The 12,661-nt window shown below is 33.9% G+C and overlaps 9 protein-coding genes and 1 pseudogene across 10 annotated transcripts, besides 4 other annotated features; 8 read left to right on the top strand and 2 right to left on the bottom strand.

Annotated features, from left to right (window-relative positions):
• Positions 1-11,042: part of a mobile genetic element that runs on past the window's edge.
• Positions 350-760, top strand: TVAGG3_0301800 (organellar and viral DNA polymerase type B; the record flags this gene model as incomplete). Its single annotated transcript, XM_051229556.1, has 1 exon — positions 350-760. The coding sequence occupies one exon, from the start codon at positions 350-352 to the stop codon at positions 758-760; it is 411 nt and encodes a 136-aa protein (XP_051099286.1).
• Positions 1,221-1,676, top strand: TVAGG3_0301790 (uncharacterized protein; the record flags this gene model as incomplete). Its single annotated transcript, XM_051229555.1, has 1 exon — positions 1,221-1,676. The coding sequence occupies one exon, from the start codon at positions 1,221-1,223 to the stop codon at positions 1,674-1,676; it is 456 nt and encodes a 151-aa protein (XP_051099285.1).
• Positions 3,507-4,494, top strand: TVAGG3_0301780 (annotated as a pseudogene). The gene has a single exon. A coding segment is annotated over exon 1 (988 nt).
• TVAGG3_0301770 (organellar and viral DNA polymerase type B) lies at positions 4,857-5,390 on the top strand (the record flags this gene model as incomplete). The annotated part of the gene is made up of 1 exon (XM_051229554.1): positions 4,857-5,390. The coding sequence occupies one exon, from the start codon at positions 4,857-4,859 to the stop codon at positions 5,388-5,390; it is 534 nt and encodes a 177-aa protein (XP_051099284.1).
• TVAGG3_0301760 (uncharacterized protein) lies at positions 6,510-7,073 on the bottom strand (the record flags this gene model as incomplete). Its single annotated transcript, XM_051229553.1, has 1 exon — positions 6,510-7,073. One exon carries the CDS (start codon positions 7,071-7,073, stop codon positions 6,510-6,512), a length of 564 nt encoding a protein of 187 aa, XP_051099283.1.
• TVAGG3_0301750 (uncharacterized protein) lies at positions 8,405-9,421 on the top strand (the record flags this gene model as incomplete). The annotated part of the gene is made up of 1 exon (XM_051229552.1): positions 8,405-9,421. One exon carries the CDS (start codon positions 8,405-8,407, stop codon positions 9,419-9,421), a length of 1,017 nt encoding a protein of 338 aa, XP_051099282.1.
• Positions 9,775-10,233, top strand: TVAGG3_0301740 (repellent protein 1 family; the record flags this gene model as incomplete). The annotated part of the gene is made up of 1 exon (XM_001296253.1): positions 9,775-10,233. One exon carries the CDS (start codon positions 9,775-9,777, stop codon positions 10,231-10,233), a length of 459 nt encoding a protein of 152 aa, XP_001296254.1.
• Positions 10,282-10,518, top strand: TVAGG3_0301730 (uncharacterized protein; the record flags this gene model as incomplete). Its single annotated transcript, XM_001296254.1, has 1 exon — positions 10,282-10,518. The coding sequence occupies one exon, from the start codon at positions 10,282-10,284 to the stop codon at positions 10,516-10,518; it is 237 nt and encodes a 78-aa protein (XP_001296255.1).
• TVAGG3_0301720 (uncharacterized protein) lies at positions 10,693-11,019 on the top strand (the record flags this gene model as incomplete). The annotated part of the gene is made up of 1 exon (XM_001296255.1): positions 10,693-11,019. One exon carries the CDS (start codon positions 10,693-10,695, stop codon positions 11,017-11,019), a length of 327 nt encoding a protein of 108 aa, XP_001296256.1.
• Positions 11,020-11,042: a terminal%2Cinverted (terminal inverted repeat of Maverick-1A transposon ID:TVAGG3_0301710).
• Positions 11,043-11,338: 296 nt separating this feature from the next.
• Positions 11,339-11,890, bottom strand: TVAGG3_0301700 (uncharacterized protein; the record flags this gene model as incomplete). The annotated part of the gene is made up of 1 exon (XM_001296256.1): positions 11,339-11,890. A coding segment is annotated over one exon (552 nt), but the record flags the coding sequence as incomplete, so codon positions are not given.
• A 600-nt stretch (positions 11,891-12,490) lies between these two features.
• Positions 12,491-12,532: a mobile genetic element.
• Positions 12,491-12,532: a terminal%2Cinverted (terminal inverted repeat of ISTv3 transposon ID:TVAGG3_0301690).
• Positions 12,533-12,661: the final 129 nt, after the last annotated feature.

Here is a 12,661-nt window from a genome sequence, read left to right as displayed (position 1 = left end):
ATGAGGGTAGATATCAGGTTAGATCTAACCATCTACCCTAAACATTATTTTTGTCTGAAAAATGACCAAATTTCATGAATTTCATTAGTTAGAAAAATAACGCTAATTTTTTCTAAGAAAAATTTTTATTTTGTATGTAAAGACAGTAATGTCAAACATTGAGTTTGAAACAGTTAGAAAGATTGACAATGACACCAAAGTGGTTAGAATTGGTGATTTAAACGTAAGATACTGTAAGAAATACAACAAATATTCTTTGTCAGACATTATATCTCCATCTGGAAAGAAAACAAACGACTGGGTTAGAAATGCTTCAACTCAGAAAATTTTGACAAGAAATCCTGAGCTTATGATATCAGTAAGATTCTATGGAACTACAGCATATCTCATTGACAAAAGTCTTATACCAATAATTCTTCTATGGATTGACCCAGTTGTTGGATATAACTTCATAACATATGGTTCATTCGACTCAGAACGTTGCAGTGAAGGCTTACTTTACATCGTTCAGAAACCGAAGGACTTCAATACAAAGAGATATAAGATAGGAAGAACATATAATATAACTCAAAGATATGACAGTACAGTCAATAGAGTCAAGGTTGTGTTCGTTAATGATATGAGAGCTGCAGAAACAGAACTACTTGAAAAGTTTGAGAAAATGTATGGTGCTCCCATGAAAGGTAAAGAAACTTTCGAAGTAGATGAGATAGATAGTGCTATAAAATTATTTGACGAAGTTGCTGAAAAATACATGTAAAGCGTTTATTTTTGGTCTTTTGTGAAGGTCAGAAAATAACGTTAGAATTTTTTTTATTTATTTTTTTATCCTGTATGTAAGAACAGTAATGTCAACATCAGAGAACACAACAACTGCTATCGTTCATGAAGCCATAAATGAAGAATACGAGTACATACAGTATAACAAACAACTTCGCCTCATTCGTTCGGTCAAAGACGATATGTATCAAATGCAAAGTATAATGAATGCTCTTCGTTCTACAAAGCAAGCATATCATTGGTTTGAAAACCAACAGGCAAAAGAACTTTTAGAAGAATTTCCTCATATGATTGCTTCCCTCGGAAAACCGAGAGAAGAGATTCCGTACGAAAATCGCAAGAATTTGGCTCCTGGTTTGAAAGGTTATTATGTTCATAGACTTTTAGTAAATGCTGTAGCAATGTGGGCTTCACCTCGTTATGCTTGTTATATTTTCATGATGTTAGATGAACTATATAAAGCAGAACGTGGAGAGATGGAAAAGAAACTTCAAGCAAAAGATGAAGTCATTGAATCCAAAGACAAAAGCATACAGAAAAGAATACCACGTTCAGTACCAAAAGGAAAGGAAAAGAACTATAAGTATATGATTTACGCTGAAGAGTTGGAGAAAGAAGAAGATAGAGATATGGTTATGTTGCATTTAGTGAGAAGAAACAACAAGAGCTTTTATGACTTAGCTAAGATATATAAATCTGACAGAAACTGGTTCTATCGTGAAAACTTACCGATTTCAATGACACCGAATGAGCAAATAAAGGAAATTGTCAAAAATACTCTTCCTCAAACACACTATGACATCAAAGGTTGCACAATACTTACATTCAAAGAAGACTTAACATTACTGAAAGAAAAGATAACAGAATATTTCGACAACTTCAAAGAGGAAGAATGAAAACTTACCGATTTCAATGAAAAACATTAACTTTTTGACGAAGTGAAGATTTGCACTTTGTCAAAATTTAATGAAAACTTACCGATTTCAATGAAAAACATTAACTTTTTGACGAAGTGAAGATTTGCACTTTGTCAAAATTTAATGAAAACTTACCGATTTCAATGAAAAACATTAACTTTTTGACGAAGTGAAGATTTGCACTTTGTCAAAATTTAATGAAAAACATTAACGTAAACATTAACGATAAAATTTATTTCCTGGACTGTTGTCAAAATGTCATGTTGTCATCATTTTTAAAAGAAGTTAATTAACCGAGTGACACATGGTGACGTAGTGACACTTTCAGTTATTCAAAAATATATTTTTGCTTAAATAACTTCAGGGTCTATTTCTTCAACCATTTCACTTCCTTCGTCAATGTCAATAGAAGCTTCTTCAACCTTTGGTAAGAACTTTTGTATGACATCTTTGTTCGTTATTGTCTTCAGAGATGAAGGATAATATTTCACATTTGTTTCACCCTTCTTATATTCTTTCTGTTCGGAAAGATTTAAAGCAATACTGAAGAAGTCAATGTTAGAGTTCTTTATGACAGTATAATGAGTATCTTTGACATTCACGAAGAAACTCTTTTGTTTCAAAACTACTGCTAACTCTTGTGAAGTATAACGTTTGCGGTCAATGACGATAGCTAATGGTCTGACATACTGACCGAACTTAGATTCTTTCACAAACTTCTTGTTAAAGATAACATTAACGTTTGCAGCATTATTGAACTCATTCTTGATGGCAGTAGCGAGAGCATTGTATGAAAAGAACTTGCAATCTTGCATGTGTTTCATTAAAATAAAAATATTAAATTATTTTGAAAAATAACTTTAAAAAATCTAATCTAATTTTTTCAAAAAAATATTTTTTTATTTCCTACTAAAGATGTATCGGAAGTTGTCTAAGTTAGAACACTCGGAAATAAAACAACTTCTTACAGAAGCTAACATAGAAGTAGCAAAACATTACGCGACAAACAAAAAAGCACTCGCTGACATCCTCAATGACTACAATGGTGAAATAACTTATGATAGAATTCATGAGTTCATAAAGCCGCAACGCGGCGAGGACGAAGTCCATGCAAGAGCATTTCCTTTAAATGACGTTGCTATTGACTTATATCATAGACGTTCAGTACCTCATGAAGTAAGAAGAGAAATGTTTGACATAACAAATGCGAACGTTGGTCATACTCGTAAAGCTCTTTCGCATGATGTTCGTCAAGAGATGTTTGACATAACAAATGCAAACGTTGGTGAAACACGAAAGAGAGACGACACACTGAAACAACAGAGAAGAGAGATGTTTAAAAGTGCTATAGAACAAGTTCGCAAAGCTAATAATGTCATTCGTTCCATTGACGACAAACCAAAAGAAGGTGAGAGATGGTTAAAGAAAGATGAAGAGAATAGGAAGAGAAATGTGAAGTCAGGCAATAGACTCATTGACTTTAACATCGAAGCTTTAGATGAACCAAACAGAGACTACTTACACAAACATTTCGGTAAGGTTTTCATGAGACTCTTAGAGAAGATTAAAATAAACTCACAACAAAGATGGATGGTATGTTATAAACTTGGTGGAAAGTATGAATGTTCTACGTTAAACCTCAATAATATTGGAACATTACTACATCAGCTCTTGAAGGAGAACTTTATATCAGAGATAGAAGCAAATGCTGCAGGTATTGTTGAAATGCACTATGACTTCTTCTTGACAAACATAAAGAATCTTACTGAAATAAAGATGTATGATTTAACTGAATATGAAGGCTTAACGATGTCAGATGTAAAGAAAGGCAAACCAAAAAAGAGACCATATAGAGATGAAAGCACACTGACAAATGACCAGAAAGCCATTTTGGAAGCTCTTAAGCAAACAGGAAACCAGCACTTATAGAAAGCTTTTGGAAAGATAATGGTGAAAAGAAGTTTTATAAGAAGAGAAGCGGTCAGTTCTGGAAGTATCTTTGCACATTACCTATAAATCTTGAACGCTACCAAATCTTCAATGAACTGAACAAAAAGAACTGCAACACTTATGACAGAGGACAATTGTTTCGTTTATGCTTGCATTCAGGCTGGAGTAAATGAAGAAACTATTGACCACATGAGAGAAGTCATTCGTGTTAGAGACTTTCCTCAAAGTAAAGTACAAGAAATTTCCGATTCAACAGGTATAGCATTTAATGTTACCATTGGTTACTTCAATGACTCCAAAGATAACAGAATAATTCACTACATACCAAAAGAATGTGAAACTGCTCGAACTATTGACTTACTTCTTGTTGAAGACCACTACATGCTAAATGAAAGATTACCAATGACAACATATTTCATTCGCAACTATATAGAAATCTTGAAGGAGTGTGGTGGAATGAACATTGAGAAACAGATGAAGATTTATACAAAGAGAGAAGATAAATATGTAGTTCGTTATGATAGAACACCACCGTTATGGGATGTTATGAAAACATTGTGGGAGTGCAAATATTTCGAACCTATTTCTTATGGAGAACTTTTCACATATACGACTGACTTATATAAACAGAACCTTGCACCATTTAAAGATTTGACATATGCTCCAAAGTATTGTGTACAACTGAAGAAGAAAGCCGAGTCAAAAGAAGTAAATAAAAATAAGTGCAAGTTCATTCCTGAGCACGTTTTCTTTGCTGACTTTGAGTGCAGTACCGATGGCTTTCATAAAGCTTTTAACATATGTTACGACAGTGAAGATGGTTCAGTGAGTGAAAGCATTTGGGGTCAGAATTGTGCAACAGAATTTTTGGAACGACTTCCTGACAAGAGTTTAGTATATTTTCACAACCTCAGCTATGACATAAACTTCATCTTAAGACACATGACAGAAGTGAAAGGAACTCCCATCATTAAAGGTTCACGAACAATGCAAATAACTGGCTTATATAAAGGAAGGGCAATTATTATAAAAGACTCTTACAGTGTTATAAATAAGAAGCTTAAACTATTTCCTGCTATGTTTAACTTACAAACAGGACCGAAAGAAGTATTTCCATACAACTACTACGGCAGTGTTTTGTTAGCAAATGACAACAGAACTGGTGTCATTTCTGAAGCATGTAAGTTTATCCAGGATGCAGATACATTTATGAAAAACATAGATTCCATCAAAGGTTGTAGAATAGATGAAAACCATTTCGACTTAGAAAAATATAGCACGTTTTACTGCAAACAAGATGTAAGAATTTTAAGAGAAGGTTTTGTTAAGTTCCGCAATGACATATTAAAAGAATTTGATTTAAACGTTTATGACTACGTTAGTATTTGTTCAATTGCTAACAAATTATTTGAGAACAGAGTGTACTTCCCGAATGGAAATCTTTATGACCTCTCAAATAAACCAAGAGAATTTATTTCGAGATGCATTCAAGGTGGAAGATGTATGTTGTCAGATAACATGAAACAAAAGAGCAAAAAGAAACTCATTGCTGACTTCGACGCTGTTTCATTATATCCATCCGCTATAGCAAGACTCTATACTTTAGAAGGTATTCCAAAGGTTATGAAGGATGAGATGTTAAGCACAGAGTATCTCATGAGACATTTATTCGATGACGACCAAAAGGAACCCATTGGTGAAAAGTTTATGTCCGGTTTCTTTGTTCTCATTAAGAGTTTGTGACCCTGAACTAAATCCAGAACTTAACGTTCCCAGAAGTTCAAACACTTGCTGTTTAATGTATGTTGACCATATAACATTACAAGACCTCATAAAATATCAAGGTGTCAAATGTGAAGTGTTGCAAGGAAACTATTACGATGGAAACAGAGATATTAGAATAAGAGATGAAGTAAAGAAGTTGTTTGAGTTAAGGTTAAAGTATAAGAAAGAAGGAAATCCTTTGCAAGAAAATATAAAGCTCATTCTGAACAGTATTTATGGCAAAACTATTCTATCTCCTATTGAGTCAAAAATAACCATAGTAAATGACAAAGATGCTATAAGATATGCCATCAGAAACTACAACCATATAGTGAAGTTCGAAGGTTTGGATGGTTCAGATAAAACTATTTTCAAGCTAACGAAAAGCATTTGCAGACACTTTAACTTCTGTCCACTTGGTGTTAACATTCTGTCAATGTCGAAGAGAATAATGTGTGAAGTATTCTGTACTGCTGAGGACTTAGGAATGGACATCTTTTATAGCGATACGGACAGTATGCATCTCTACAATGAAGATATCCCTCGTTTAGCTGAAGAGTTTGAGAAACGTTATGGAAGAGTTCTCATTGGTAAAAACCTTGGTCAATTTCATAGCGACTTTGCAGAAATCACACCTGGAAAACAAAGTTTAGCATACAAGTCAATATTTTGTGGAAAGAAGACTTACATAGACTTACTCACGAATGATTTAAATGAAGTTGCATTTCACTGCAGAATGAAAGGCGTGAAGCAAGATGTTATTGCTTTAACCGCTAATGAAATGTTTCCTGACTCTGTTCAGTGTTTCTATGATGAAGATAAAGGTTTAATGGTTCCGCAAGGAACATATGACAAAGACTCTGAGTTCAGTTTAATGAAACTTTACAAAGCACTTCATGATGGTCAAGAGATTGGATTTGACTTATGTAAGTCTTCTAGTCCTTGCTTTGCTGAAAAGTTTAACTTTTCTATTCAGACTAAGACTTCATTCATAAGAAAGCTTAAGTTCTGAGGTCATGAATGAGAAAAATAATAAGGTCATTTATTTTTGTCAGCAATGAGGTCATTCGTGATAAAAATAAGCCGCTAGCGTAGATTTTACAATACTGCGATGGTAGAGTTTAAGAGTTGTGCTTCAATGTAGAGACAGTCCTTATGGTCTGGAGGTAAGAACACTGGGCAGTTATGGTCATGAGTGGAGAACATGTCTATCCAAAACTCACGATTGAAGCCAGTTAATTTATAGTATTTAGGGTTAGGAAGTGGTGATGTTCTTGTATGACCAATGAACTCATTTTCAACACCCTTACTTAAGTTTGAATATAATATAGCTTGCTTTCTATCCCAAATGCCAGGTGTTACAATCTTTGAAAATTCATTTTTCCTCGGAAGCATTGCATCATAATTGAAAACATTTTTGAAATCATCACTTGGTTCAGAGATTTGAAATCTTATACGTAATGGATTTTCTTTCTCTTTAGCGACTTCATTGAATGGTGAATATATAACAAACTGACAGTCATGTGTTCCATCTTCATTTTCATTAAATTCATAATGAAAGTCTATAAGTTGTGGCTGACTACCTTCTTCTTTCAGTTGTGCAAGAAACTCACGTAAAGGCTGTAAAGTTTGTACTTCAATGTTGAACTTTTTCTCGAACATCTCATTAAATGAAATCATACATTGCAACAATGTTGTATCGTCTTTAAAGTATTTGTATATGTGAATGTTTTGGGCGCTTAAAGACTGTTCGTCATTTTCTATCTCGACTTGAAGTATAAAGTCAACCTTTCTGAAAGCACGTGTTATATACATAGATGTTATGCCAATGTACTTCTCTTCATTTATGTTCACAATCCAGTCTGTTGGAAACTTAAACGTTACTCTGTTCCCCTTTATTTTGACGTCAGGGTTTTCACTACTGAACGCAACAGTTAAAGGTATTTGTCTATACATTTAATTCGGATAAAAATAAACCATTTACTCTTTCTTTGCTTCAGCTTCTTTAGCTTTTGTTCTTCCTTTGCTTTTGCTTCTTCTCTAGCTTTCTTCGCCAGCAAACGTGGGTTCTTTTGTCTTCCAGCAGCTAATGCAGCAAGTTGTTTTTCACTAAGTTTTCTCTTTGGTCTCTCTGGCTTTTGTTCTTGTTTTTGTTCCTTCAGTTCGGATAAAATTTGCTCGCGAATTTCTTTCTTCAATGCTTCAACATCTATGACCCCTTGGGTCTTGTCCATATGACTTGTCTGAGTCATTTGACTGCAGATAAAAAATAAAATTAAAACTTTAACCGATGTAAAATGAGCTTGTCAAAATCAGAGCGAGAGTCTATTATATTAAATGACGCAAGAGGAATACAACATCCTTTCTATTATGTAAGTCAGAGTAAAGATGGTAAAATATACGTAAGAAAAAGAAAGGTTCCATTAGCGAATGCAGAGAGCGACAACATTAAGGTGTATGGCAAGGGTGAAGTCCACGAAGCCCATATAAAACCTTCTATTCAAACTGAAAAGTCAATAGAACAAGAAGAAAAGAAGCCAGATGTTCTTTCAATAACGAACCAAGAGCTTATTGCAAAGTTCGTGAATTTCATTGAAAAGCAAACCGAGTCAAAGAACCCTGACCCACCAGTGAAAGAAGTTGAGACAAAAGAGAATGTACAGTTCATTGAAAATGTCAAAAACAACTTCCACCACGAATGCCAAGAAGAAGAGTGAGAATAATGAAGTAAATAGATATTTTTATCCGAAGTAAATACATGCAGAACGAACAGTTAAACGAATTTACTCCAGCAGAGCATATTCATCAGATTCGCTCATATTTCGATATCATAGACAATGCAGTTCAAATTGGTGACACTAATAGAAAATATTCTGACGCAAAGATTCCATCACAACCTGGAACTGCTCTAAAATAACACATGGGTAACATTCAATCTCTCACCTCCTGGTGAAAATATGTTGGACCTTTACAATACATTCATTACGTATAAAATGGAAGGTCAATTTATTGTAGATAAAGAAATTGGTTCAGGTTCCAATAAAACAAACCCACCAGGATTTTGGATTGGTTTCGATGACGCTTTCTATGCAGTTGCTGGATATCAAATCCTTGCAAATGGTCGTATCGTATATTCTCAAGACAACGCAAGAGAAGAAGCATATATAACTTCAAACTCACAAACTACCGAACAAATAAAGAAAGTAGATGTTTTCTCAAAGACTCGACATGAAGATGTATGGAGTCATTCGGGAACATGCAGAACAGGACAAATTGTTAGTGGTCCAATTACAGCAGGAAAATCATTTGATTTTAAGCTTCGTTTAAGAATTCCTGTTAGAAAGTTTTTACCATTAGAAGCTATAAGATTTATTCCTGCATTTGCTGGTAACATTCAGCTTAAAGTAAAGTTCAGTAGCGACGCATTACAATGCACATCTATATCTGTAAATGATATCATTGCTTTCAATCCAACTCTTAAAGTTGCATTTGATTCAGATTCAAATCCACCGACAAATAAATTTGTTCCATGGAATGAACCATTCACTATGATAACGAAGGCAATAGAAGCTAGTGGAACAGTTACTATTACAACTGTAACCCAGCAACTATTTCGAACAAAGATGGATTTTAATGAATGTTTCATTCATCCAAAGTCATTCTCTTTAGACCCTAACATTTATACAGAACTTGTAGAACATTATACAAACGAGGCTTTGTGTTTTCCTGTTAAAGTTATGGATTGGATTCCTATGGACGGTTCATTCTCAAGAATACAGATAGTTCAAGTGCAACATTTACAGCAGCTTATACGCCTATTAATGTTAAAAGTATTTGGGCACTATTTAGAAAGAAAGACAACTATTATGTTAATTTTGAGAACCCTAAGTTTAAATATCTTCAGCTTTCCATGGGAGCTTATGGAAATATGCCTGCAGAACCTGAAAAATCATATGGACCTGTATTTTATGAAATGGTTGCGAACGCCTGCAATACAAACAATGATATGATAGGATTTAATGAAGATGTTATGAGGTCATTGGTGGATGATGGTAGTGTGGAACATAAATGGGATAGCTATGACAACACACATTTCTTATGTGGTTTTCCAACAGAAGTGGACTTTTGCTTCCAGCAAGGTCAAACATCTACTGCTCCAATAACATACAAATTGTCTGTTAAAGGACCTATTGAACTAGCAACTGAAAATGTACCAAAGCCACTTATTGGATTTATGAGGGATTGTTGCTTTGCCATTCAGGTGCGTGCTAATGGCATCCCCATAATAAGATTAGATGACTATAACTTAGCTACGGACGACAGTGAGGAATAAAGGATGAACGTTTATTTTTGAAGCTTATAAATGAGTTCTTCATCAAGCTCTCGTGAACCTTCACCATCTATGAAACAAACTTTACCAAACGATTATGGAGCACCTATTGAATATTTCTTACGAGCTGCACAATGGCAAAGAGCAGTCTCACCAAGGTTAGGTGTTCCACCAGCTCCTGTCAAAAATAGCATTTGGTCAAGTCCTTATATAAAATATGGTCTCCCACTAGGTTTGCTAGCTACAGCAGGAGCAGTTATGATGTTGAAAAGAAATAAAGCAAATGTTGTAAATAATACTGAAGTAGCTGAAGTTAAACAAACTCCGACACCTTCGCCAAAACCAACGCCTTCACAAGCAAAACCTTCAATGACTCCTGAACCTATGGAAGTACAAACTCCTGTTCAAAAGTCAACTCCTAAACCGACTCCAACATTTAAACCAGAACCTACTCCTCAAATAAATCGTAAAACTCCTGCGTTTCCTTATTGAAAAAATAACGTTATTTTTATTTAATATTAAAATTTTTATTTGATTGAAATGACAAATAAAGTCACTGAAGCAATGAAACAAAAGTTCTTGGTAGAATACATTAAATCAGGAACTATTCCAGAAGGTTTTTACATTCATACTATGAAGGATGGTAGAGTTCAGTTTAGAAAGATAAAGCAACCATTAGATAGAGAAAGTATATTAAGGAAGATTAAACTTCATGAGGACAACATTGCTGAACTTAAGAAGAAGTTAGAAGAGTTGGAGAAAGGAAGAGAGTTATAAAGCAATGAATTCAACAGGGTAGAAAAGAGGTGAAAAAAGAGGTTAGATCTAACCATCTACCCTAAATTTATTTTTGTGCTATGTTTTCATACATGTGAGGGTGATGATATCATTTATTTTTAAGTTTATTTTTAAGTTTATTTTTTATTTTATTTTTATTTTATTTTTATATAAATGACGAAAACTATTGAGATAACAAACTACAACGGTCATGAGTTCAAGAATTTGTTCTTCGTTCCGCGTGAGAATACATTCTATCAGATACGAGGGAGAAAGGGTAAAGTTAGTTTAAGCATTTATGATAGTAAACATAATGGAAAGTTTATACAAGCAATAGATACAAACGGTAAACGTGTTTCATTACATTTGTCAAAACTTACTAACATTTATTTTGACAGTGAATTTGACTCAGACGATTGGAGCGACAGTAGTGATACTGAAGATTATGAGCTGTTATGTGAAGCACAGCAATGGGAGGAGTTGCAATACTTTTGTAAGTGAGAACGTTTATTTTTTACAGTAGTGAAGTCGTTTGTGAAAACGTTAGTGTGAACGTTAGTGAGAACGTTTATTTTTTCATGCACGTGCATTGTGTCGCGGGGAGTTGCCATGGGCAATGACCTGCGCACAATATATAACGTACAGAGAGGTGAGATGAGGTGGTTTATATGATAAATACTTTACGTGACAGAAATAGTTTAAGGTTATTAGAAATATTGCATCTGCGATGTAAAATATACGTTAGCGGTTTTGTAGAGTGTCAGATTGACATATCTTCAGTAAGATGGCGCGCAGTGCCTCAGTACTGAAGATATGTATGCTAACTCCTAATGTCAATTCTGTTAAATCCTGCTGTTATTGCGGATTTATAATCCTGACTTGTCTGGCCATCCTTCATATCTATCGCCTCTACTGGGTATGGCTTCATTTGCTCCAACGGATTTGTTAAGACAAAATCAAGATTGTGGTAATCATGTGTCTTGCCTTCATCGATGGCGACACAAGTGTATGCTTTTTTGGCGAATTCGAGAACTTTAGCAAGGTGTATGCTGTTAGCAATAGCAATCAATCTATTTCGGATCTCATCACGTGTAATAGGCTTATATAATTTGTCAGCAAGTTTTTCCGGATTGATATTAGCTGACTGAAGTTGTTTGTATTTGTTCATCATTTGATATATTGTGAACATAATGAAAATCTTTGCAACATGCGTGAATTCTGGGGATGCAAATGTGTCTAAAGCAAGGTTGAACTTACCGGTAAAAATGGTCATTTCATCGTATACATTCGATAAATCCAACATTGGATCATTTGGCTGTTTACCTTTATTGTAGTAGTCAAGTAATGTTTGCTGCGATAATGCTTCTCCGGCCTGGCATGTGTGAACATGAGTCTTAAGACAGTTTTTATAATGATCCTCCCTTTGTTCTTGCATTGAACACCGGCAAACTACGCCATCAGATCGTGTCACAAGTTCATTGCATTTTACATACCACTTGGGACTACCTTCATGTTTATATCGCATGTAAACATGTTGTTTCGTTTCAAGATCGGGATATGTTGTGAACCCGACTTCTTTCATTAATGAAGTGATTTCTTAAGTTGAACAAAAACAAATTTGATTGAAATTCATACAAAATTTCTTTTTATCATTATTATTTAAGATGCTTTTTTATGTTGAATTGTTAATTTTTTTATTTCCACCCGGGATATTTTGAATTGGGCTAGCCCAATCCCACCTCTCAATTTTCTCTCAATTTGGCAATGGGGATCCCATATAAAATGTATTGTAACAAAATTTTACATGCATAATATAGTACAATTAAACAACATTCTAAAAATATTAAATTCACATCATTTACTTGAAGATTTTATATTTTCAACAAAAATTAATACAATGATTACATTAAATTGAGGAGATTTATAATATTTATTATAAATTAAAATATTATTACTCATTAATTTGTTGAAATTGTTCCATATTAAGTTCTGTCAAAATGTAAGCTATTCAATTCTATCGTCGGAGGAAGTATCACAAATCTATCAATTTTTTTGTAAAAGTATACAAAAACATATGGTGGTCAATTAGTTTATAATAATATAAATATTAAGATTATCCAAAATAAGAAAAACTAGGTTTTGA

This window comes from Trichomonas vaginalis, chromosome V, assembly GCF_026262505.1.
Source record: "Trichomonas vaginalis G3 chromosome V, whole genome shotgun sequence".
Taxonomy (NCBI): domain Eukaryota; phylum Parabasalia; order Trichomonadida; family Trichomonadidae; genus Trichomonas; species Trichomonas vaginalis.
The sequence above is the reverse complement of the archived record's forward strand: the minus strand, read 5'-3'. Positions and strand labels throughout refer to the sequence as shown.